The sequence below is a fragment of the Herpailurus yagouaroundi genome, unplaced genomic scaffold (assembly GCF_014898765.1).
Source record: "Herpailurus yagouaroundi ecotype Mexico unplaced genomic scaffold, PumYag 159, whole genome shotgun sequence".
NCBI lineage: Eukaryota > Metazoa > Chordata > Mammalia > Carnivora > Felidae > Herpailurus > Herpailurus yagouaroundi.
Genome location: NW_024412400.1, coordinates 27,508,769 through 27,535,555, shown reverse-complemented (window position 1 = coordinate 27,535,555; position 26,787 = coordinate 27,508,769). Strand labels below are relative to the sequence as shown.

Genomic DNA, 26,787 nt, shown 5'->3' with positions numbered 1-26,787 from the left:
CTGCTCAAAGTTTTCTTTTCTTTTCTTTTTAAAGTTTATTTTTATTTATTTTTTTGAAAGAAAGAGAGAGAGAGTGGGCACATGAGTGGAGGAAGGGCAGAGAGAGAGAATCCCAAGCAGGCTCTGCACTGCCAATGCAGAGCCTGATGCAGGGCTCGAACCCACAAACCATAAGATCATGATCTGAGCCAGATCAAGAGTCAGATGCTTAACTGTCTGAGCCACCCAGGCAGCCCTCAAAGTTTTCTTAAAATGCTCTATCTAGCACAGTGTCTAGAACGTAGTAAGTGCTTAATAAATGACCATTACTATTCCCTTAGCAGGTAGAGAATGTTTGTTTTCTTCAGTTTTCATACCAAATATAAGTACCTATCATTCTAATTTTAGTAAACGTGCTGCTGAAGCAGGCACCCAACTGTAAGCATTTAGAAAAATACCTGACGAGAGTGCAGGGAAAGAATATGATCCCTCTGCCAGAGACAAGAAGAGGACTTTGGCCTTACTCCAGAAAAGGGGTTGGGAAGGAGAGTAGGAGGGGTCAGAGCCAGCACGCTGGTGGCACATCAAACACTTGGTGTATTAGGCGAGAGACTGGGTTTGCTGTGTGAATCAAAAGGTGCCAAAGGAGGCCACCAGCCTCAGAACATGAGATGGAGGTGGACGGAGCCTGCCCATCAATTACAAACAGAGTTCTGGACAAGCTTCTGTTTGAGTCAAGCTTCCCAAATCTTGGGACAGGGCATCCAAACTGATGTCTGGGTTACCTCATCCTTGGTACGTCAAAGAAGCACTCATGTATAAAGGGTCAACAGCAGAGCTACAGCAAACTCCCCAGGTAGAGGCGACGTGTCTTTCAGGGAGACAGCTGGACTCCACCATGGCTGAGTCCCCAGCCTTTCATTCTCCCAGCAGCTAATAAAGGTACTAGGTCTGTCACCCTTGGACATACCTTCCCTTGCACTGTTAGAAGAAAAAAACTGGCTTGGAAACTTTGCTGTTTTGGAAAAGGCATTTTGCCAATTTCTAAACTTCAACATATACTGGGTTTATTTTTCCTTTTCAATTTTTAAAAGCCATCCCTCCCTGCACTGTGAACCATGAAACGGGTTTTCAGGGTTATTCAGTGAGTCATCAGCGGGGCCAAGTTCTCAGGGTGTCCTAGTTCCCATCAGCAGCCATTAAGATTGCTCATGGGAGCTCAGAAGTCCTGGAGGGGGAAGGGTACGCTCAGAAAATAATTTTCCATGTGAATCACCCCCTTTTATGGATACCATGGGTCCCTGCTGGAGGGCCTGGAGAGACTGTTACTCCATATTCCAAATGCTGCTACATCTCTATTTCATTACAAAGAGCCCCCTTCTGGGCCTGTGGGAAGCAACTATAATTTTCAATCACCATAGTGTTTAGTGGGGCTGGAGGCTTACAGCAGCACATTTGCTAAGGAACATTTTGAACCAATGTTCAGTCCAGGGAAAGATATGGACATCCCCCAGTGAAATGAACACACTCATACTCCAAAGCAGAAATGAACACTCCAGATAATGTCTTAACACGCAGCTTTTGCAATCACCTCCAATCTTAACACAGGATGCCACAAATTCTGCCTAATGCACTCACTACCATGTCTCTCTTCCCCATCTGTCTCCCCCACTGCCAATAAAATGGAGTATGAAATCTTCAGCTGGGCAGTCCAGGCCTTCTATCACCTGGGTGTACGCTCTTTCCCAGACCTGTCTTCTCTTACCAATGAATTCCATAGCTCTCAGTTAAAGGTATGCACCAAAAGGGACTCTGATTGGGTAGTCCTGGGCTGGGTCCAGGCAGTTTTATTTTTCTGATGCTTTCCAGATGGTTCTCTCATGTACCTTTAGATCAGGACCTTGGCTTTTGTGACCTGGACTCTACATTTTCTCCTGAACTCACTCTTGCTTTCTAACCTCATTCCTTTCAAGAGCTCTCCTTCCAGAACTGCCTTGTCCAATATGGTAGCCACCATGCACAAGTGGTTATTAAAATTAAAATTAATTACAATGAAATAAAATGACAAATTCAATTCCTTAGTCACACTGGCCACATCTCAAGCACTTGAAAGCCATCTGTGACAAGATCATAGAACACTTCCATCATCGCTGACAGTCCCACCAGACAGTGCTGTTCTAGAGTGTCCTCCTTTATATGTCTAGTTATGCTGGACTACAGCCTCCAGTTTGGATTTTCCTAGACTTCTTTGAAACCCTGGGATGTGGGTCACTTCACCTTTCTGACCTTTTGTTCCTCCTCTGGCCAGCACACCCTCCACCACCACCAATCCTGATCCCTGCAAACAAGAAGGTACAACTACAGCCCCAGAGGTTTTCTGACTCTCCTAGTCCTGGACTTAACAGGGAAGAGGCAGTGACTTGATCCCACCCTAATGCTGGGCCTCCTCTGCATGTGCCCAGAGCCACTTCAAAGGACCCATCAAATCAAACCTTCTGATCTAGAGGATGCCTTTTCCACCTTCTTTTATATAGGACCAACAAGTAGAGCTTTTCCACCCATTTTTAAAGTTTTTATTTAAATTCTAGGGGCACCTGGGTGGCTCAGTCAGGTGAGTGCCTGACTTCGGCTCAGGTCATGATCTCTCGGTTTGTGAGTTCGAGCCCTGTGTCGGGCCCTGTGCTGACAGCTCGGGGCCTGGAGACTGCTTTGGATTCTGTGTGTCTCTCTCTCTATCTGCCCCCCTCCCCCCGCTCTTGCTCTCTGTCTCTCACAAATAAACGTTAAAAAAAAATTTTTTTTTAAATAAAAAAAAATAAATTCTAGTTAGTTAACATACAGCATCATACTAGTTTCAGGTGTGCAATATGGTGATTCAATACTTCCATACAAATGCAATGTAGAGTTTTAATAGATATTCATCTCCCTCCCTTCACCCCAGAGAAAGGCGGCTCATGGACCTCCTAGATCCCCAAAGTAGACAATGTGTTTTACTGCATAGCAGGTATCACATCTACTTTATTAACCACATCACTAACTGTAAGTGGAACTAAAGCTCAATTACAAACAATATGTTTATAGTCTTGGGGACATGGCAGTTGCTTGGTTTTATGTCTTTTTGATGTTCTCTTCTCTCACACGATAAGCTATAGGTTAGTATTAATAGTGTGACCTATTCTAAAATAAAGCTTCAAAACTAAGGCTAAAATTAGTCTTGTTGATTAGCTTAGCCGGCAGCATCACACATGAGGCTGTGAAAAAATTTTCTTAGCCGAAATGCATATTCATGACCCTTTTTGTAAGGAGAGCTAAATTAAGTACAGTACAGTGCCTTTCTTATATATAGGACTGCAGGTTCTGCTATGAGAAGTTCTTTGGGTGACATCTGTTTGACTGAGTGTACAAAAGCCTCCTCCCCCCCACCGCCCCCCACACACATGACAGAAATAAAGTCCCATGATCCATTTGGAAATAGGTCTCCTTCAAGGTCTAAAGTGTGTGCTTTTATTCTACATGCCAATGTGATTCTCCCTTAGGCAAAACTATAACATTTCTCTGAACTTGTTTTTCTAGTTTAGAAAGCAAAAGTCAAAAATAAGTAGGTAAGTTTGTCTTTCCTCCACCAGATTCAGAGAAATAAACACAGGCCAGAGAATCTACCCTCTCAAGGAGAAATATAGGGAGACTGAACAGAGACTCTGAAGGAGCTGGTACTCCCTGGGCCTTAGGGGTCTCATCTGTAAACAGGGGACAGTAATAATTCAGCACCCTAAAAGTTGGACACTGAACTAGATGATTTCAGGCTGTTTTCCTGCTCTAAGGTTTGCAAATGTAAGACATGGAAGAATCAACGAGATCAGCATGTATATGAATCCTCTGGAGCACCTGACGAAATATGAATTCTGACCAGTAGGTCTGAAGTGGGGCCTGGGAGTCTGCAATTCTGACATGCTTGGGGTGATGGAGATGTTGCTGGTCCACGAACCACAATTTGAGTAGCAAGAGATTCGACCACAGCTTTCTGCTCCTGGTCACCAAGTGTCTGTCAAGAAGTGAGATTACAACTAAGATTTTCATGAAGCTAAAGTGCTGCCACAAGGAAGTGTCTGCCTGTGTCTTATTTTTCTTTGGCTATATTTCCTCATTAAACAGAAGCTCAGTTGCGTGGAATGCATTTAGCAATTTGTTTGTTGGCAGAAACAACACCTTGTGAGCCAAATAGGATTTCCTCTCTAATGAAATCCTGAAGTTATAATTTCTCTTTCCCACCTCTATTCTCCTGGAAAATGTTTGTTTCCCATTGGCAGCACCCCTCAGTTAACTGGCCAGCTGGAGACAGTCAGGAAACTGCCAGAAGATGCCTGCTGGTGTGGACGTGCTTAGCTCACCAATGTGAACAGGCAAACTGAATATGGCAAGATGGGCCAATGATCACAAAAACACGAGGGAAATCTACTGCACTGATACTGTGGGCATGGCATTCATTTAAATGTTTTAATTAAAGGAAGTGAATATTATACACATCAATTTAGGCAACTTTTTATGGTCCTACTGAGGAAAATTTCTATTGCAATGTTAGATTTCCTGGGTGACCTACCCTTTCTGGACCTGGCTACTTCTTGTGGCATGAGATATGGTCTTAGAGAGGAAGGTAAGCCCATGTTTAAAAGGAGCTGTTTCATGGTTTATAAAGTCTAGACAAGCTTCCATTTACATATCCTCAAAACAGTAAGTAATAACAATTATTTACCTTTGTACAATCCTTCACAATTAAAGTGCTTTCAAATACTTTTTCTCACTTAAGCCTCCCTCACAACACGGTATGATACAGGTAGGTGGTGTTAGCCCCCCATGTTGCAGACAAGGAACATAACATTTAGAGCTGCTGGACCCTTTTTAAGTTAATTTGAAAGTGGCAGACCCCAAACCACGTCTTCTGATTCCAAATCTAGTGCTCATTTGTATTAAGTCATGCTGACTACATAATTCTGTTTGGCCATTCCTTAGAGGTAGCCACTCGATTTCATCACATACTCACAAATGCAATATTTGCAAATGGTGACTTTTTAAATTCACTGCAGCCTCCATGTCTTATCCATATCCTGTCTCTTCCTCTTCCTCTTCCCAACCACTATCTCTACCACATGCATACCACTAAATACTACAGAGCACTTTCAAGTAATGTCTAGAATCCTGACCAGAGGTTAAAATGTAATTTTTTTACACGTGAAGTCACTAGAAAGAGCCATTCAGCAAAAATTACTGAATTAGTTATCTATTGCTGCATAATATCTATTACTGCCCCAGACTACGACTTAAAACAACAACACACATGTATTATCTCACACATTTTCTATGAGTTAGGAATCCAGGAGTGGCATAGGTGGAACGTCTGGGTTCAGGGCCCACCATGAGGTTTCAGCCAAGAAGTCATCTGGGGCTATAGTCATCTGTAGGCTTGATGGGGACTGGGACATCCAATCCTAAGCTCACTCATGTGGCTCTTGTCAGGAGACCTCGTTCCTTGAACAAGACCCTCTCCACAGGGGAGCTGTGTCCTTACCACACAGCAGTTGGCTTCCCTCAGAGGGAATGATCCAAAAGAGCCAGGCAGAAGCTGCAATATCTTTTGTTATCTAGCCTTGGAAGACACGTTTTTCAATTTCCACACAATCCATACTGGTTACACAGGTCAGTCCTATTCAGCATGAGAGAGGACCATTCAGGGGCATGAACACCAGGAGGCAAGAATCATTGTGAGGTATATTGGAGGATGGCCACAAAAAAACTATGTAGAAATTTCCAGCTTTTCTTTCATTTTTTTAGGAAAATATTTATTTTATCATCATGTATAAATAGTTGAGTTATTATATTGAGGTTACATAATGAATCATGACAGACTTCACACTAGAACTCTCTCCTAATATCCAAGTTGGTGATATCCCAACCTTTAAATGATTGTAAAGAGAAAAACATACATGTAACAGGATTAGGCTCATAATTAGGACACATAATGGATTTGAATAGTCACATACTAATGAAATTTCACATTGTTCCTCAAGTGTCAAAGTCATATTTAGGGGAAGTAAGTATGTAATTATTTTTAGCCTCACATTACATTGCTAGAATTCTAAGTATTCACAAAACTCATGGGGAGAAAAGTGCCATAAAGCTAAGATGTGCCATAACCTACATGAAGGTGGGCATGAACTGATTAAACAGAGAAATGTACAGAATATGAGACTCTGACTGGGGGACATTTAATGGGATCTATGCCAGAATTCTCTGAAGAAACAGAACCAATAGGATACGGAAACAGAGAGACAGAAAGAGACAGAGAGACAGAAAGAGACAGAGAGACAAAGAGAGACAGAGACAGAGACAGAGAGACAAATTATTTTAAGTTTTGGCTCTCATAGTTGTCGTGGGAGGCTGGCAAGTCCAAAATCTGTAGGGCAGGACAGCAGGCTAGGGGCCTAGGCAAGAGTTAATGTTGCAGTCTTGAGTCCAAAGGCAGTCTGGAGGCAGAATTCTTTCTTTCTCAGGGGGAACCTCAATTTTTTTCTCTTAAGATCTTCAACTGATTGGGTAAGGCCCACCCACAGTGGTGTTGGAGCAAACATCTGTGTACCATAGTCTAGCCACGTTGACACATAAAATTAACCATCATGAGATCTAACAGGAATATTCTTTCCCAACTTGGACTCTGGCAGAGAAGATGAATGGAGCTGGCAAAGAGAACTCAGATCTTCCATGTAGATTGCAGAAGTCCCAAATAAGTAGAATTCCAGGACACTTCCGGGATAAAGTGCCACCCCAACACTTAAATGCTGACTTGGGGACCAGTTACTTGACAAATGGAAACAAGAATCTACTTCCTACCTTGAAAATCTCTTGGTCTCTAAGTATTCATGGTAAACTGTCCACAGATCTCTGGTAGAGTTCTCTTTACAGTCATTCTCAGAATATCTTGCCATCTTCATTTTGTTTGGAGTTTTAAAACCTTTCCGGTGAGTCTGACTGACTATTTGGGTCAAAACACTGATGGCCATCATGAACAACACCAAGGCCACCATGCAGAGTGGGATCTATGCAAGGCTTCCTTCTGGCAGGCGTGGGTACCCAGTGTTGCACCATGACCATAGAGCAAGTATCTGCAGAAAAGGCTCAGGGAATATTAAAGTCATTTTTCCTTAACTATTACTGATTAGTGATTCAAATGGGGGTCCTTTGACAGAGACAGCAGACCAATAAAACCATCAAAGTGAATTTTTGAAAAAGCTTAATTCAGAAAAAAAGAAAAACAGGTAAGAAAAACTACCCTAGGTCTCTTATAATAGCCAGGAACTACTTCCAACTTAAAAAAAAAAAACTAGGTGTCTTAGACTGGATTCCCCAGAAACAGACTCTGAGATGAGGAGTCTCATCAAAGTTATTTGTTAGGAAAGGACCCCAGGAACCACTGGTAGGGGGTAAGGAAGTGGGACAGAGAGGGCTGGCGGCCATGCAAAGGGCCCATATCAAGCAGAGTCCCACAAGGGGTAATCATGGCTCACCACAGAGCTCTAGGGACAGTTGGTGGAGGCACTGGAACACTTACACTCTTGCACACATTCATCACTTTTAAAAGGCTGCCTTGGGTAACTCTGGGTGTGGGGGGGTGGTGCATGGCAGGAGTGAGGGCCAAATTCCTAGGCACTTCTGGCTCTCTTTGAGTACTGGAAAAGCAGCCTCTGGGAGTCTGAGAGCAGCCTTCCCCTCCCCCCACCCCTAACAAAAGAAACATAGGTAGGAGACTGAGTCCAAAGAAATGGTAAAGGAATGGAAGGGGATATGGATGGAACAGTGACAGCAGCTGCTATATGGGGGAAATGTTTTTCTGACACTTCCTTCCTAGTTAGAAGTTCTATTTACTTGGTTCATCCAATCTGATACCCTCCTGTCACATACCTCCTCTAAAAACAAGTAATGGAATCCCAGGTGTTTACCTGTTCTTCATCCCAAAGTGCCCCCCTGAAGTACTTAACCTGACTCACATCTCCAGTCACTTCTTGGTTCTCTACATTTTTGACCATCATCACTTTCACTTCTTAGTTACCACTTACATTTCAATTTGATCACCCAGTTGTGACTCTGTCCCACCAACCCAAATCCCAAATCCAAATGAAATTTCAGTTTGCTTTGCACCCAGTCCATCCAACCCCACCAACTTGCTGCACAGAGCTCAGTTCCTCAAGGACAGTGAACCTCCCCCAACCCTAGCTCCACTTGGTCTCTTGATCTGAACCAAGGTATTGCTGAATTGTTCAGCCATGGTGTTTATGGAATTCTAACTCATATATAGGTGGTAACATTCCCAAGAAATCAGCACTCACAAAGGAAAAGAAAAAAAATCTTGAAATCACAAGGTTCAGTGCCCTCTCCCTGTTAATATCCAGCTCCTCCTCTCAGCGCATATATGTTTTTGTGATCTGTGATTGTCCTCATCCAACACATAATGAAAAAGCCCAGGGCATGCCTACTGATTTGCATCAAAATCTTTTCACAAACAGCAATAATGCTAAGTCATCCCACTAGAAAATTAATTTCACCCTATTTAATAACTAAGAAGAAATGGATGTGCTATAATGGTAACAGTATCAGAAGTGTTTGTTTCAGTGAAGCCAAAGCCAAGTTTCAGTAAAGGAAAGGAAGACTCCTGCAAGCAAATTTAATTTCAAGTTTACGTTTTCCAGTGCCATTAGTGAATTTACCAACATTCTCAGAACCCAAAGACAACGGGCAGAAAATTACTTAGACCAAGGGTCGGCAAACTAGGGCCTATGGGCTAAATCTGGGCCTGCTTTTGTAAACACAGTGTTCCTGGAACACAGTCATAGCCTCTGTCATCCATGGCTGTTTTCTCTCTATGATGGCAGAGTTCAATGGCAAAGTTGAGTAGTTGTGACAGAGATAGCGTGCTCTGTAAGACCTAAAATATTTACTATCGACCATTTAAGAAAGTTTGTCCACCTCTGCTATAGACAGTAAGCAGTTACTGGCCACTCCAGATAAATACATTCAGAAACTGTGGAGCTGGGAGCTGCCTCTCCTTCAAATCCAGGAGCCTTCAAATCTACCAAGAGTCATCTCAGTAGAACTAAAGATATTCCTATCACTCTGGAAATTCCAAAGGATTTAGGAACTTTGCCTCATGAATCAGGGTCAAAGACCAAATAGTAGAACAGAAGATCATTATGGTACTCTTATCCCTTAGAATATTACAAGGGTTTTGGGAGCTCTGTGCCAGGAACTGGGGACAGAGAACAATATATACATTTTCTATTAACTTCACAGAATCCAGTTTATATCTGTGGCTGAGGGAAGGATTCTCTGAGAACAGGACATTCAAATTGAGGCCTGAAGAATGAATAGGCATAGACCAGGTACACAGTGAGATAACATGATGTGGCTTCCAGAAGAAAGAACATTTGCAAAGGATGTGAAGTGGGAAAGATATGGGCATATCCAAGGGAAAGAAAGGAAGCCAGTGTAGCTGGACCGTCAGGAATAGAGTGGCCAACTATTCCAGTTTTCAGTGCTAAAACCGAGAAAGTCCCAGGCAACATAGGATGGCCAGTCTCCCTAACAGGAGTGACATGAATCATAACATTGGGCAAGGTTGGCCAAGTGGGAAGCAAGTAAGCAGGGCCCCTGTGGGCCCTGTGAAAGGTTTTCTATTTTGTATTCGAAACACAATAGAAAGCCACTGGAGGACTTTAAGCAAAGCAATGACAAACTCTAATTTACATTCTTTTTTTTTTTTATTTTTTTTTTTAACGTTTATTTATTTTTTTGGGACAGAGAGAGACAGAGCATGAACGGGGGAGGGGCAGAGAGAGAGGGAGACACAGAATCAGAACAGGCTCCAGGCTCTGAGCCATCAGCCCAGAGCCCGACGCGGGGCTCGAACTCACGGACCGCGAGATCGTGACCTGGCTGAAGTCGGACGCTTAACCGACTGCGCCACCCAGGCGCCCCATAATTTACATTCTTAAAAGAACATTTTGGCAGCCATTTAGAGAATGAACTAGTTGGAGGCCAGAGACTAGCCAGAGGCAGGTTTAACACACCAGGTGAGGTGACAGTTGCTTAGCCTTGGGCAATTGAGGCATTAGGTGAGTGGCCTGGGAATGGATTCTCAGAACCCATGTTAGAGATGACAATCTGAGACTTGCAAAAGTTAGAGGACTTGTCTAATGTCATACAGCCAGTGTGGGAAGCCTGGACTTGACCTTTCTTTGTATTTATCAGGCAAAAGACAAAGTTAAGAAGATACATCCAACTACATGATCCTTAGTAGGATGAAAATTTCTAAGAGAAACAAAAGGGGGAAATAGATTTTGTATTTTATAAGTGATTACGGTTTCTCCGATTGATCAATTGCAAAACTTAATTTAAGACACAAGTGAAATTCAAAATAAATAAATAAATAAATAAATAAATAAATAAATAAAGCACAAGCAAAATTCATTGTTAAAATGGTGGGATAATTTTTACCAAGTTATTCAACAAGAAAAATTTACAAAAATGTGACAATGCAAATAGCATAAGTATTGTGCTGATTCCCTCCATAAAATGAAAAATGAGGATTGTAAACAACAGGGAGGAAGAAAAGGATTAATGTGAAAGTGAGAAAATGTTACGCATTTCTGACCTTAGGAACTGAATTAATAGGATCCTATTGAAAAGCCCCCAGAAAACTTAATAGGATAGAATAAATCTTCACAATGGAAAGGTATATATACATAAAGATATATAAATTCGGGCCCATCCTTGCTTTTGCTGTATATTCTACTCAAAATGAGAAAACTAGAATTACATTTATTCCATCAGTACATTAAATGTCTTTGTCAAATGCAACTAAAATTTTCATAGGCCATTCAACTAAAAATAATTTCATACCTTCCCAAGAGAAAATTAAACAAAATAAGAATATATTAATCTAAGATTATAACTACAGACACAAAAATAGAGATAGCTGTTGTGTAATTTATCAATGTTGACATAGAACAGTGTACCTAAAGGTATGGTCTGAAATCCCACACCTCCAGGGAAAGAGCACATTTTACTGTCGCGATACCTCCCAGTCTCTGGTTTTATTTCCGTAACAATAAAAATGGAAAATCAACCTGCTCTAAAGCATTGATTGCATTTGCTGATGCTACAGCTCTCCAAGGACTATTTTTTGGAAAAGTGAAAGAGAAATACAAAATAATTTATCAGACAATTTGCATCTTACTTGGGATTCCTCAGTGGTGAAAACTGCTATGCATAGCAAATGCTGGAGCCAGGCATTTGGGTGATTGACTGAGAAACTCCCAAGCTCTCTGGGGGTAAATCTATAAGTAAATGAACACACTTCACCACACAATTATCCCCACAGGAGGCGCCTCAAACAATTTCAAGATCTTGCATCCACCTACTTAGCACATAAAATGATGTCGATTAAAGCATAAAAGTGTATCATCTCAGTAAGACTGCAGCTTTTATGACCATTACAATAACACTGGCAACATCATGTCTGCTTATTAATGATTTCACACCTGTGAAATTCAAATAGAGTAGGTTTTCTACCTTACAGCACCATATTCAGGAAAGGAGATCCTGCTGCTTTGTTATCCTTTATGCCAGTTTATTAAAAATTATTTAACAGGTCAGTACAAATGGAGAAATTATTCATGATACCCAGGAATACTTAATGCTGGCTTTTCCAGTATCTCACTGCATGACTAGAAGAATAGTTCTCAAAGAATAGTCCAGGGACCATGGGAGTCCCCAAGACCCTTTCAGGAGAGCCCAAAATCTAAACTACTTTCATAAACAGCACTAAGATCTTTTTTGTCTTTTTTACTTTGATCCTCTCATGAGTACATAGTTTTCCAGACACTATATTACATGTAATGTCATGATAAATCTAAATGAAAAGCAGATATGAGAATCCAGCTGCATTCTATTAAGCCTCTTTTTAAAAATTGTAAAGGTATAAAACAATGCCACTCTTCTCAATAAATTTTTTATTTTGAAAAATAGTCAATGTTCATAATAGGCAACAACATGGATGAAGCTTGAGGACTCATTATGCTAAGTGAAATAAACCAGTCACAGAAAGACAAATACTGTGTGATTTCATTTACATGAAGTATCTAAAATGTTTAAATTCATAGAATCAAAGCGTGGCTTCCAAGGACTGGAGGAAGGGGGAAATGGGGAGTTATTAATCAATAAACATAAAGATTTAGCTGAGCAAGATAGGTTCTAGAAATCTGCTGCGGAACAGTGTACCTATAACTGACAGTGTACTATAGTTCACTAAAAAAATCTAAGAGGGTAGGGGCGTCTGGGTGGCTCAGTTGGTTAAGGGTCCGAGTCTTGGTTTTGGTTTGGGTCATGATCTCATGATTTTGTGGGTTCGAGCCCCACCTCGGGCTTTGAGCTGACAGCATGGAACCTGCTTGGGATTCTCTGTCTCTGTCTCTGTCTGCCCCTCCCCTGCTTGCATTGTCTCTATTTCTTTCAAAATAAATAAATAAACTTAAAAGTTTTTTTAAAAAATCTAACAGATTTTTATGTTAATTCTTCTTAGATTTCATGTTAATTCTTCTTACCACAATGAAATAAAAGTTTAAAAAATTAAAATAAAAAACTAGCTGCCCTGTCGGGGTGCCCCCTGAGAGGAGTGCCCTAGGACCATGCCCCCCCACCCCAGTTTACATCCACTTCAGCTTAAGCTATTCTGCCAAGGTGACCTCTATGCATAAAGCCCTGGGACCCCATGGCTTGCACTCACTTCATTTATCTTGCCAGAGTGCCTTCACTGATTAGAACCCTGGGCTTCCCCTGACCTGTACCCACATCAGCTTTAGCTACCCTGCCAAGGTATTCTCAGTGCATAGGACCACGGGACCCCCTCCTCCAATCTACACTCACTTCAGCTTTAGGTATCCTTCCAGGGTACCCCCTGCATGGAGAGTCTCGAGACACCCCCAGCTCACACCAGCCAGCAAAAGTCACCATGCATGCATAGTCTTTTTTTTTTTAAGTTTATTTATTTTGAGAGAGAGTGTGTGCATGCATGAGTTGGGGAGGAGCAGAGAGAGGGAGAGAGAGAATCCCAAGCAGGCTCTGTGTTGTCAGCACAGAACCTGGTGTGGGGCTTGAACTCATGAACTGCAAGATCATGACTGGAGGTGAAATCAAGAGTTGGGTAGTTAACCAACTGAGTCCCCCAGGTGCCCTGCACACATGTTCTATATAGGGGACACCATACATGAGACCATTTCTCCAAGTTTAGAAGTAATTGTTCCACCTAATCTATAGAAACAAATAGAAAGTAAAGCAAAATGGGGACACAAAGGAATATGCTCCAAAACAAAGTCCAAGACAAAACCTCAGAAAAATAACTAAACAAAACAGAGATAAGCAATATACCTGATAAAAAATTTTAAGTAATGATCATAAAGATACTCACCAGACTGGGAAAAAGAATGGAAGAACTCAGTGAGACCTTCAATAAAGAGACAGAAAATATGAAAAAGAACCAATCAGAGCTGAAAAATACCATGACTGAAATAAAAAAAACACACTTGAGGGAATGAACCAGTAGATTAGCAAATGCAGAAGAACATATCAGCAATCTGGAAAACAGGGTAATGGAAAGCACCCAAGCTGAAAGCAAAAAAAGAGAAAAGAAACTAGAAAATGAGGATAGGTTAAGGGATCTCTTGGACAACATCAAGGAAACAAACATTCCATTTTATGGGTCCCAAAAGAAGACAGAGTGAAAGGGGCAGAAATCTTATTTGAAGAAATCATAGCTGAAACTTCCACAACCTAGGAAAGGAAACAGACATCCAGGTTCAAAAAGCATAGAGAGTTCCAAATAAGATGACCCCAATGAGGTCCACACCATGACATATAATAACTAAAATGTCAAAGGTTAAAGATCAAGAGAGATTTTAAAAGCAGAGGGAAACAAAACTTTCATCAAGGGATACCCTAAAAGTCTATCAGCTGATTTTCCAGCAGAAACTTTGCAGGCCAGCAAGGAGCAGCATGATATATTCAAAGTGCTGAAAGAATAACACCTATAACCAAGAATATTCTACCTGGCAAGGTTATAATTCAGAATTGAAGGAGAAACAAAGAGTTTCCCAGACCAAAAAAAAAAAAAAAATCTAAAGAAGTTTATCACTACTAAACCAGCCTTATAAGAACTGTTAAAGGGACTTCTTTAAATGGAAAAGAAATGGCCATAATTAGACATAAGAAAATCATGAGTAAAAGATGTAAAATATGACAGCATACACATAAAATGTGGAGGAGGGAGTTAAAGTTTTTTGTTAGAATGTGTTTAAACTTAAATAACCATCAACTTAATATAGACTACTATATACTTAGGATGTTATACATGAACCTCATGGTAACCACAAACCCAAAACTTAAAATGGATACAAAAAAAATAAAGAGAAGAAAGCCAAACATTACACTACAGAAACTCACCAATCACAAAGAAAGCAAGAGAAGAAGAAAGGAACAGAGAAGAACTATAGAAACAACCAGAAAACAATGAACAAAATGGCAGTAAGTACATACCTATCATAATTACTTTATTTTTTTAAAAATTTTTTAAATGTTTTATTTATTTTTGAGATAGAGAGAGACAGAGCATGAGCAGGGGAGGGGCAGAGAGAGAGGGAGACACAGAATCTAAAGCGGGCTCCAGGCTCTAAGCTGTCAGCACAGAGCCTGACACAGGGCTTGAACTCACGGACCGCGAGATCATGACCTGAGCCAAAGTTGGACACTTAACCGACTGAGCCACCCAGGCGCCCCTATCATAATTACTTTAAATGTAAATGGGTTAACTGCTCTAATCAAAAGACATAGGGTGGTAGAATGGATAAAAAACAAGACCCATCTATATTCTGCCTACAAGAGACTCACCTCAGGACTAAAGACCCATACTGACTAAAAATGAAGGAATGAAAAAACATTTACCATGCAAATGGAAACAAAAAGCCAGGGTAGCAATACTTAGATCAGACAAAATAAAAAACAAAGACTGTAACAAGGGACAAAAAAGGGCATTACATAATGATAAAGGAATCAATTCAACAAAAGGATATAACAATTGTAAATATCTATGCACCCAGCACTGGAGCACCTAAATATATCAAGCAAATAAATACTAATGACATACAGAGAAAAACTGATGGTAACACAATAATAGTAGGGAACTTTAACACCCCACATCTAGGCAGAAAATCAATAGGTAAACAGTGTCTTTAAATGACACACTAAATCAGATGGTCATAACAGACATATACATAGGACATTTCATCCAAAAACAATAATACATATTCTTTTCAAGTGCAAATAGAACACTCACCAGAATAGATTACATGTTAGGCCACAAAACAAGTCTCAATACATTTTTAAAAAGTGAAATCATACCATGCATCTTTTGTGACCACAACAGTATGAAACCAGAAATCATTTAGGAGAAAAAAACTGCAACAAACATAACATAAGCACGTGGAGGCTAAACAACCAACGAGTCAATGAGGGAAAAAAAAAAAAAAATATATTTAAATATATATAATATAATTTTATATTATATATATATATTATATATTATATATATAATATATATATATTATATATATATATATATATATAATATATATATATATATATAAGCAAATGAAAATAAAAACACATGGTCCAAAATCTTTGGGACACAGCAAAAGCAGTTCTAAGAGGGAAATATGTAGTGACAGAAGCCTACCTCAAAAACAAGAAAAAGCTCAAATAAGCAACCTAACCTTCCATCTAAAGGGACTAGGAAAAAAAAAAAAACAAAACCAAAGGTGAATAGAAGGAAGGAAATAATAACAATCAGAGCAGAAATAAAAGACATAGAGACTAAAAACACAACAAAAAAAAAAATCAATGAAACCAAGAGCTGGTTCTTTGTAAAGATAAACAAAATTAAGACATCCTAAGCTGGACTCATCAAGCGCAAAAGAGAAAAGACTCAAAATCAGAAATGGAGGGGGAGAAGTAACAACTGACACCCCAGAAATACAAAGGATTATAAGAGACTCCTACAAAATAATAATAATAATAATAATAATAAAAACAGTAAAAACACTAATAAATAAGCAAACAGATAAAATTAAGAACTCAGAAATGAAGAAGCTATGGTAAAAAAAAAAGTTTGATAGGTTCATTGAGGCCCTTAGTTCAGGTTAAAATTCCAAGACAATCTCCCTATTTAAAGAATAAAGATCTCTGGGAATTATGGTTTTAGAACAAAATGTAATCAATATAAAATTACAAACTTTAACAATGTAAAAACAAAATATAATTAGAATTGGGAGGTAAGGGAAGTCACCCTGGAAAAGCCCTAATGTTTTGACTTACCAGGAAGAGCAGGAATTCAATAAATATTATCTAAAGTGACACACATAGGGGTGCCTGGGTGGCTCAGTTGGTTAAGCATCCGACTTTGGTCCAGGTCATGAACTCGCAAGTCGGGTTCTGTGCTGACAGCTCAGAGCCTGCAGCCTGCTTCAGATTCTGTGTCTCCCTGTCTCTGTACCCTCTGCTCACTTGCCCTCTATCTCTCTCTCAAAAATAAATAAAAACAAACAAAAAATAAAAACAAAATAAAGTGACATACATAGCTAGCAAATACCATTAATGACTCTAGCCTTCACACATTTTTATGATCATTATTTTTATCCTTAAAGAATTATTTTAGTAACTAATATCTTTTGTGATAAACATTTATCTGAAGTTCAGCAATTACTCAATTTCAGTTTTTGATTTGTTAACTTCAAGTAAAATTACATTTAATACCTAGGAAAAAAAATACCACATTGCCTTTCTATTGCTGCTGTAACAAATTATGATGAATGTAGCAGCTTACACAACATGTTTATTATCTTACAGTTCTAGAGGTTAGTCCAAAATGGGTTGAACTGGGCTCAAATCAAGGTATTAGCTGGGCTGCATTCCCTCTGGAGGCATTACAAACCTTCCTTTTCCACATTCTAGAGGCTGCCTGCCATCCTTTGCTTATTGTCCCCACCCCACCTCCAGTTTCTCCATTTTCAAATCCACCAATGTCAGGACAAGTCCTAATACTGTTATCCCTGTTGTTTTTTTTCTCTTCTGCCCTCTCTCTTCCACTTTCAAGTAACTTTGTAATTATACTGAGCCCACTCAGATAATCCAGGAAAATCTCCCTACTTAAAAAAATGTTTTTAATGTTTATTTACTCTTGAGAGAGAGAGAGAGAGAGAGAGAGAGAGAAACAAAATGCAAGTGGGGTAGGGGCAGAGAGAGAGGGAGACACAGAATCTGAAGTAGGCTCCAGGCTCTGAGCTGTCAGCACAGAGCCTGACATGGGGCTCAAACCCATGAACTGTGAGATCGTGACCTGAGCCGAACTCAGAGCTCAACTGACTGAGTCACCTGGGAGCCCTGATAATCTCCCTATTTTAATGTCATCAGATTAGCAATTTTAATTTTCCTTTGCCATGTAAAGTAGCATCTTAAAAAATTCCAGGGGAGGAGCCAAGATGGCAGAACATCATGGAAGTTTTTTTGTGTCTGTGTTCATGAAATATAGCCAGATCAACACTAAACCATCCTGCACACCTAGAAAACTTATCTGAGGATTAACACAACAATCTGCACAACCTGAACCCCAGAACTCAGCAGGTATGAGGCATGGAGAGGTGAACTGGGGGAGAGAGAAGCAGTGGAGAGCAGGGAGCTATTTTTACTTGCGGAGAGAGGGCGGAGATGGGGGTGGGGGTGGGGGAGAATATGGGAAAAGCACTCCCCGCCAAAAGCAGCTGGAGAGAAAGTAGAAAGCGGAAACAGCCACAGGGACTGAACTAAAAAGGGAGAAAGGATTTAAATTCCATTAAGACTCTATAAACAGGGGGAGTGCAGAGTCTGAAATGCAGCAGCTTGATACTTGGCGGTGCTATGGTGGGAAGGGCAAATCCCAAGGAGCAGAGTGAAATCTGGGGGTCGTCAGGTCACATGGGAGAGGCGGTTCCCCTGCTGGAAGGACAACTGGTAGAGGCTCCCCCAAAGGCAAGGCCCCAGTGGACCTGGGAGAACAACCACATTTGCTGGTGCTGGAACAAGGTTGTTAAGGGTGAAGCCTGGTGTCAGATGTGTGTTGTGATCTGCCGTAATCCCTGAAATGCTACTGCTACACTAACTCGTGAACTTTTTCTGGGGCGGGCTGGCACCCAGCCGCAGTCTCTGGGCATCAGCAGCAGCACGATCTCATGAACTTTCCTGGGTGGGGCCAACACTGGCCACTGCTCAGTGAGACCCTCCTGCAGAGGGGCAAAATGGATCAAAGCCACCGTTCCTCAGAAGTAAGGGGTTGGGAAACAGCCGCATCTCAGATAAAACTCAAGAGGCAGATGCTGCCTGGGGCTTGGTCACAGACAGTGTAATGTGGGGAGAGTATGGAAGCCGAAGACAAAGGACGGGTGTGCAATTGCTGATCAGGGAGAGCAGAGTTCTGATACTAGAGACTGGGTAGCTGTGTGACGCCCTTTTCACCGCTCCTGCACATGCGCATACACGACTACCAGAGACACAACAATCCACCTCAGTAAGCTAAGCAGTGCCATCTAGCGGAGAACATAGCCATTACACTACGACCCACCCAACTGGGCCAACCTCGTTCTTCAGGATCACAAGTCTCTGACTGCTTAGTTTAAGGACTATAAAGCGCTTCATAGTTTGACTTCTAGGGGAAAACGAAGTAATTTCAATTGTATTTCTCTCTGTTCACCAGTCCATCTATTCATATTTTCTTTTTTTCTTCTTTTTTCTTTTTTCTCTTTCTCATTTTTCTTTTTCTTGAATAAAGAAAAATTTATTTTTATTTTTAATTTTTATTAAAAATATTTTTCAATTTTTTCTACTATATTTTTTACTTTTGTGTGAACTTTTTCAAATTCTATTTGACATCCATCATTTCATCTTATTCTACTTCAGTGTATTCATTTTTTCAAAATTTCAAACGATTTCCTTTATTTTCTTTTTCTTTCTTTCCCCTTTTTTCTCTAATCTATCAAGCCCCTTTCCCACCCAGACCAAAACACACCTAGGATCTAGCATCATTTAGTTGATTTTTGTGTGTGTGTATTGTTTTTAATTTTTTAATTTTAATAGTTTTAATTAAACAAATTTTAATTTTAATACATATATATTTTTTTTACCTCATTAATTCCTTTTCTCCCTTCAAAACGATGAAACAAAGGAATTCACCCCAAAAGAAAGAGCAAGAAGTAATGACAGCCAGGGACTTAACCAACACAGATAAAAGCAAAATGTCTGAACCAGAATTTAGAATCATGATAATAAGAATACTAGCTGGAATTGCAAACAGATTAGAATCCCTTTCTGCAGAGATAAAAGAAGTAAAAGCTAGTCAGGATAAAATAAAAAATACTACAACTGAGCTGGAATCTCGAATGGATGCCACAGTGGCAAGGACGGATGAGGCAGAACAGAGAATCAGCAATATATAGCACAAACTTCTGAAGAATAATGAAGTAGAAAAAAGAGGGAGACTAAGGCAAAAGAGCATGAATTAAGAATTAGAGAAATCAGTGACTCATTAAAAAGGAACAATCTCAGAATCATAGAAGAATCATAGAAGAGGAAGAGAGAGAAAAAGGGGTAGAAGTGTTATGTGAGCATCTCATAGTGGAAAACTTCCCTAACCTGAGGAAAGACACAGACATCAAAATCCAGGTAGCACAGAGGACTCCCATTAGAGTCAACAAAAACTGACCATGAACAAAGCATATCACAGTCAAATTCACAAAATCCTCAGGCAAGGAAAGAATCATGAAAGCAGCAAGAGAAAAAAAAGTCCTTAACCTACAAGTGAAGACAGATCAGGTTTGTAGCAGACCTATCCACAGAAAGTTGGCAGGCCAGAAAGAAGTGGCAGGATACATTCAATGTGCTGAATCATAAAAATATGCAGCCAAGAATTCTTTATCCAGCAAGGCTGTCATTCAAAATAGAAGGAGAGATTAAGTTTCCCAGACAAACAAAAATTAAAGGAGTTTGTGACCACTAAACCAGCCCTTCAAGAAATTGTAAGGGGGATTCTGTGAGGGGAGAAAAGATGAAAAAAAAAATACATACATACATACACACATACATACATACATACATACCAAAAGCAACAAAGACTAGAAAGGACCAGAGAACACACCAGAAACTCAACACCTATTCTCTTGAAGTTGTTCCAAAAAATAGAAATGGAAAGAAACCTTCCAAATTTCTATGAAGCCAGCATTACCTTGATCCCAAAATCAGACAGAGACCCCACTAAAAAGGAGAACTATAGACCAATTTCCCTGATGAACATGGATGCAAAAGTCCTCAACAAGATATTAGTCAACTGGATCCAAAAATACATTACAAAAATTATCCACCATGACCAAGTGGGATTTATACCTGGGATGCAGGGCTGCCTCAGTATCGGCAAAACAATTAACGTGATTCATCACATCAATAAAAGAAAGGACAACAACCATAGGATCCTCTCAATAGATGCAGAGAAAGCATTTGACAAAATACAGCATCCTTTCTTGATAAAAACCGTCAAGAAAGTAGGGATAGAAAGAGCATACCTCGAGATCATAAAAGCCATATATGAACGACCCAACGCTAATATCATCCTCAACAGGGAAAAACTGAGAGCGTTCCCCCTAAAGTCAGGAACAAGACAGGGATGTCCACTCTCGCCAGTGTTATTCAACATAGTATTGGAAGTCTTAGCCTCAGCAATCAGACAACACAAAGAAATAAAAGGCATTCCAAATTGGCCAGGAGGAGGTCAAACTTTCACTCTTCGCAAATGACCTGATAGTCTATATGGAAAACCCAAAAGATTCCACCAAAAAACTGCTAGAACTGATTCATGAATTCAGCAAAGTTGCAGGATATAAAATCAATGCACAGAAATCAGTTGCATTCCTATACACCAACAATGAAGTGACAGAAAGAGATATCAAGGAATTAATCCCATTTACATTGCACCAAAACCCATAAAATACCAGGAATAAATCTAACCAAAGAGGTGAAAAATGTATACACTGAAAACTATAGAAAGCTTATGAAAGAAATTGAAGAAGACACAAAAAAATGGAAAAATATTCCATGCTCCTGGACAGGAAGAACAAACATTGTTAAAATGTCAATACTACCCAAAGCAATTTACATATGCAATGTAATCCCTATCAAAATAACACCAGCATTATTCACAGAGTAGAAGAAACAGTCCTAAAATTTGTATGGAACCAGAAAAGGCCCTGAATAGCCAAAGAAATCTTGAAAAAGAAAACCAAAGCAAGAGGCATCACAATCCCAGTTGTATTACAAAGCTGTAATCATCAAGGCAGTATGGTACTGGGACAAGAACAGACACTCAGATCAATGGAACAGAATAGAGAACCCAGAAATGGATCCACAAATGTATGGCCAACTAATCTTTGACAAAGCAGGAAAGAATATCCAATAGAATAAAGCCAGTGTCTTCAGCAAGTGGTGGTAGGATAACTGGACAACGACATGCAGAAGAATGAACCTGGACCACTTTCTTACACCATACACAAAAATAAACTCAAACTGGATGAAAGACCTCAATGTAAGGCAGGAAGCCATCAAAATCCTTGAGAAAGCAGGAAAAAACCTCTTTGATCTTGGCCACAGCAACTTGTTACTTAACACTTCTCCAGATATAAGGGAAACAAAAGCAAAAATGAACTATTGGGACCTCATCAAAATAAAAAGCTTCTGCACAGTGAAGGAAACAATCAGTGAAACTAAAAGGCAACGGACAGAATGGGAGAAGATATTTGCAAATGACATATCAGATAAAGGGTTAGTATCCAAAATCGATAAAGAACTTATCAGTGTCAACAACCAAAAAACAAAGAATCCAGTGAAGAAATGGGCAAAAGACATGAATAGACACTTCTCCAAAGAAGATATCCAGATGACCAACCGACACATGAAAAAATGCTTCACATCACTCATCATCAGGGAAATACAAATCAAAACCACAGTGAGACACCCCCTCACACCTGTCAGAATGGCTAATATTAACAACTCAGGCAACAACAGATGTTGGTGAGGATGTGGAGAAAGAGGATTTCTTTTGCCCTGCTGGTGGGAATGCAAGCTGGTGCAGCCACTCTGGAAAACAGTATTTTTAGTCCTCAAAAAACTAAAAACAGAACTACCCTATGACCCATCAATTGCACTACTAGACATTTATCCAAGGGATACAGATGTGCTGTTTTGAAGGGATACATGCACCCCCATGTTTATAGCAGCACTATCAAGAATAGCCAAAGTATGGAAAGAGCCCAAATGTCCATCGAGGGATGAATGGATAAAGAAAATGTGGTATATACATATACAATGGAGTATTACTCAGCAATCAAAATGAATGAAATCTTGCCATTTGTAACTACATGGATGGAACTGGAGGGTATTATGCTAAGTGAAATGAGTCAGTCAGAGAAAGACAAAAATCATATGACTTCACTCATATGAGGACTTTAAGACACAGAACAGATGAACATAAGGGAAGGGAAGCAAAAATAATATAAAAACAGGGAGGGGGAAAAAACATAAGAGACTCTTAAATATGGAGAACAAACTGAGGGTTACTGGAGGGGTTGTGGGAGGGGGGAATGGGCTAAATGGGTAAGGGGCATTAAGGAATCTACTCCTGAAATCATTGTTGCACGATTTTCTTTTTCAGGATTGCTTTGGCTATTCAGGGTCTGTTCTGGTTCCATACAAATTTTAGGGTTGTTTGTTCTAGCTCTGTGAAGAATGCTGGTGTTATTTTGATAGGGATTGCATTGAATATGTAGATTGGTTTGGGCCCATTATAATCCAGGTGATTTCATGTGATGATCCTTACCTTAATTACATCTGCAAAGACCTTTATCCCAAATAAGATTACATTCTGAGGTTCCAAGTGGACATATTTTGGGGGGTGGTGGGCAGAATTCAACCCACTTTAGGAAGTAAAGGCTTCTAGGTAGAAGAAAACTTCACCATAGGCTCATAAGAGTAGAACCAAGTCTGTTCTGTTACTACTGTATTCTGTATTCTCTTTTCCCAGCAGAGCAGGCACCCAATAAATATTTGTGAAAGGTTGAGTGTTGACAAAATGGTGTTCAGGGAATGCTTTGCTGAAGGATGTTTATAGCAATTGCGTAGGAGCAGGAAGATCAATAAGGATACAAAAGGACAAAGATATAATGGTGCCTACAAAGGTACAAGGATACTGGCAGTGGGAAATTCCTAAAAGGAAGAGTGCCAGAATTCCTAAAAAGAAGCCCAGAAAGAAGAGGAGGTTTTTTTGTTTTTTGTTTTTGGTAGTTTTGAAGAGATTGCTACAGAACCAGGCAATGCAACAGCTTTTGAAACTCACAGAGGCAATTGTCACTTGAGAAAATAAAGTCTATTATAATAAATCTTTCAGAGGAAAAAGAAATACCACTGGCTATTTTTTTTTTAATCACTGTAAAGAACTTAAAATTTCAGTCAAAAGGAGCGGAAATAAATGGACATTGTTTAGGCCACACAAGCATCTTGGAGATGGTAACTCACAGCATGCTTCTATATGCCAGGCTATGTAAATAAAAAGACCAAGACCCAACAACACACAAGAGGCAACCCACAGCAGCTGGCATCCCAGGCCAGCTCTTTCCTGGTCCAGTTATCAGGAGTCTATCTGCTTGTGTAACCCTCACTAACTCAGGTTTTGGTAACTTGCTCTACAGATGTCCCTAATGACTTAACTATTTCACCTGACCCTTCACCTCTAATTAAATTCTATCCCCTCTGTAGTCTTGTGTAACCTACTAGTCTGAACACTTCTGATTCATCAATATGGTCAACTGGTTTCCAATAAATGCAGTTCATGTCCTTCGCTGGTTGGGAGGGAGTTGTTATTAGGTAAAATCTGAAAGACCTCTGGGGCTTCCATGTGCCACACACGTGGTCTGAGGTAGGATAATGGCATCTCAGTGCTGACCCTGGACATGATCCGAAGGCAGGACTATGACCAACACCTGTAATAATTTTTTCTATTTAGCAGAAAGCTGTCACAGCATAGAAGAGAAACCTCTGGCTTGAAAAAGTTATGGATTTGGGGCTGGGTTCCAGTTCAACAATACCTCTTCCATCCTTACCTCCTTTGTCCTCACATATAAAAAAGAGTCATTGATATGTGTTGTCAAGTGTTTGAGAATTTCAGCAAATCAATCCTCCCTCCCAAGTAAGAAACAGAAAATGAGTAACATAGAATTATTTGTGAGTTTCAGTTTGAGAGAGTCGAAATGTAAGATCAACATTTAATAACTGTAGTGATTGGGGCGCCTGGGTGGCTCAGTTGGTTAAGCGTCCGACTTCAGCTCAGGTCATGATCTCATGGTTCAAGAGTTCAAGGCCTGCGTTGAGTTCCGCGCTGACAGTTCAGAGTCTGGAGGCTGCCTCAGATTCTAGGTCTCCCTCTCTCTCTGCCCCTCCCCCATTCACACTCTGTCTCTCTCTCTCAAAAATGAATCAACATTTAAAAAATTAAAAAAAAAAAAACTGTAGTGATTATTGAAACAGACTTCCCACCAGAATAACCTGTAGAACTTAAAACAAAAAAAATATAGGCGCACAGAGTTTTTCCTAGAGCAGTGTTGCCCAATAGTACTTTTGGCAATGATGAATTAATTGTTCTAGATGCGTGCAATCCAATACAGTAACCACTAACCATATGTGACTCTTAAGCATTCCCCCCGCCCCATTTTATTGCAATATAATTGACATATAACATTGTATTAGTTTAGGCACTTAAAATATGACTAATGTGACTTGGGAAAAGATTTTAAATTTTATTTAATTTTTATTAATTAAAATTTGAATTCAGATAACCACATGTGGCTTAGTGGCTATCAAATTGGACAGCTTAATTCTAGACAAATTGTTCCCAGTATGTGCTCCACACACCAGCAGCAGCAGCACCACCGAGAAACTTGCTAGAAATGCAGATTCTTGGGCTTCATCTCAGGCCTACTGAATCAGAAGCTCTGCCAGAGGTATGCTGGGAAACATTTAACAACTGGCTCTTGAGGAAAACTGATTGGCAATGCCAATTTCCCTGGTGTAAGTACTCAGTCACCATAGCTGATTTGAAGCTACCCACGGGCTATCACAGAACTGGAGGTTGGAGGAAGATGTACACAATGGAGTCCATGAGTCAATGCTAGCATGCCACCGAACCCAGCAATCTGTGTTTTAACAAACCCTCCACACGATTCTGATATATAGTATAGTTTGAGAACCACTGAAGTAGACCTTCTAAATCAATGTCTAAGAAGACAGAGACTATTTTGTATTTTTCAAACTCCCATAAGGGATTCTGATAAGTAGCCCAATTTGAAAACCTGGACTAAGAAAACCTACAAGCAAAGTCACCTTGAGGAGGCAGTGGTCTCCCCTATGTTTGAGGCTTCTTGACTCAAACCAGTCAGACCTGCTCACTCCTGAGCATGGACAAGCCTGAGCCTTGGCCCCCCAGAGTGAAGGGTCACATCCAGCCTGCCTGCCCTTTGAGTTGCCATTCCAAACCTTCTCCCCTCTTGACAGGATGAATGACGTCACAGGCATAACCAACTCTAGGGGCAGACCCTAAACATGCAGCACTGGCCTTCTAACCACAACCCCCACTTTTCTCTCCCACTTAAAAAAAAAGTATTGAGAATTACATTATTAGGATAACTTATAATTTGCTCCAATTTTTATTTTAAGAAAATCTTGTACAGATATCAGAAGACACCTTAGAGTTGTTTATAATATATGGTAGGCAAAAAATACTGTCTTCCACAAGCCACCATGTCCTTTAAGGTACATTTAGCCTGTCCACCAGATGTGTGGTAAGAATTGAATGATTTAACTATGCACATAAAATCATATCTGGAATATTCTGATTCCATACGCAGCCCTAAGGGAGGCAAAATAATACATCTGAAATGAGTACAAACTTTTCCCTATCTTAGGAATCTGTGCAGCCCACTGAAATTCCTTTATATTCTAACTAAAGAGGAAACTAATAGAATTTTCAGAGAACTTGCCTAAAATCAGGAGGTCATTTATACATATAGCCTCCATGGTAGTGTAGAGCAAATCCTTGTGTCTCAGAAAACCTTCTTGATTTCATTATAAACCCAGGGCAGAGAGTTCCATTAAAATAACTGCATGTATTACCTGGATATTTTCATTGCAAAATTCATAGCTATGCCTACCAATCTCTGTATTTTAATCTGAATTTGGCCTAAATCCCACATGAGACTACAGTGGAAAACTAATATATATTCTTGCCCTAATTAGGCTCCTTAGTACAAAATATATTTACATTTATAATGTATTTAGGGAAAATACTTGGAAATTTTAGCTGCCAGTTTATGGACTCAGGATGGCTGGCAAAGAAGCATCTTTTTGAGAAAGAACTTTGTCCCTCCCAGGTCCTACTTCTGAGTATAACAGTGGCATTCCTGGCTCACCAATGGGAGGACACACGCATCTCTGAGAATCTGACTTGGGTTCTGCAGGCTGTCTATGGTGTTGACAAAGAAGATATTACCTATATCTATATCTATATCTATATCTATATCTATATCTATATCTATA

At 40.0% G+C, this 26,787-nt stretch overlaps 1 protein-coding gene across 9 annotated transcripts in view; it reads right to left on the bottom strand.

The window, feature by feature from the left end:
• NEK11 (NIMA related kinase 11) overlaps nt 1–26,787 on the bottom strand; it is a 281,184-nt gene that overhangs the window by 117,890 nt on the left and 136,507 nt on the right. For 5 of the 9 annotated variants that reach the window (XM_040480180.1, XM_040480177.1, XM_040480183.1 and 2 more), the window contains one exon: nt 13,490–13,525. The exons of the other annotated variants lie outside the window; for them this stretch is intronic. In XM_040480180.1, coding sequence (XP_040336114.1) covers nt 13,490–13,525 — 36 coding nt within the window. The remainder of the gene's footprint in view (nt 1–13,489; nt 13,526–26,787) is intronic. 9 annotated transcript variants of the gene reach the window in all.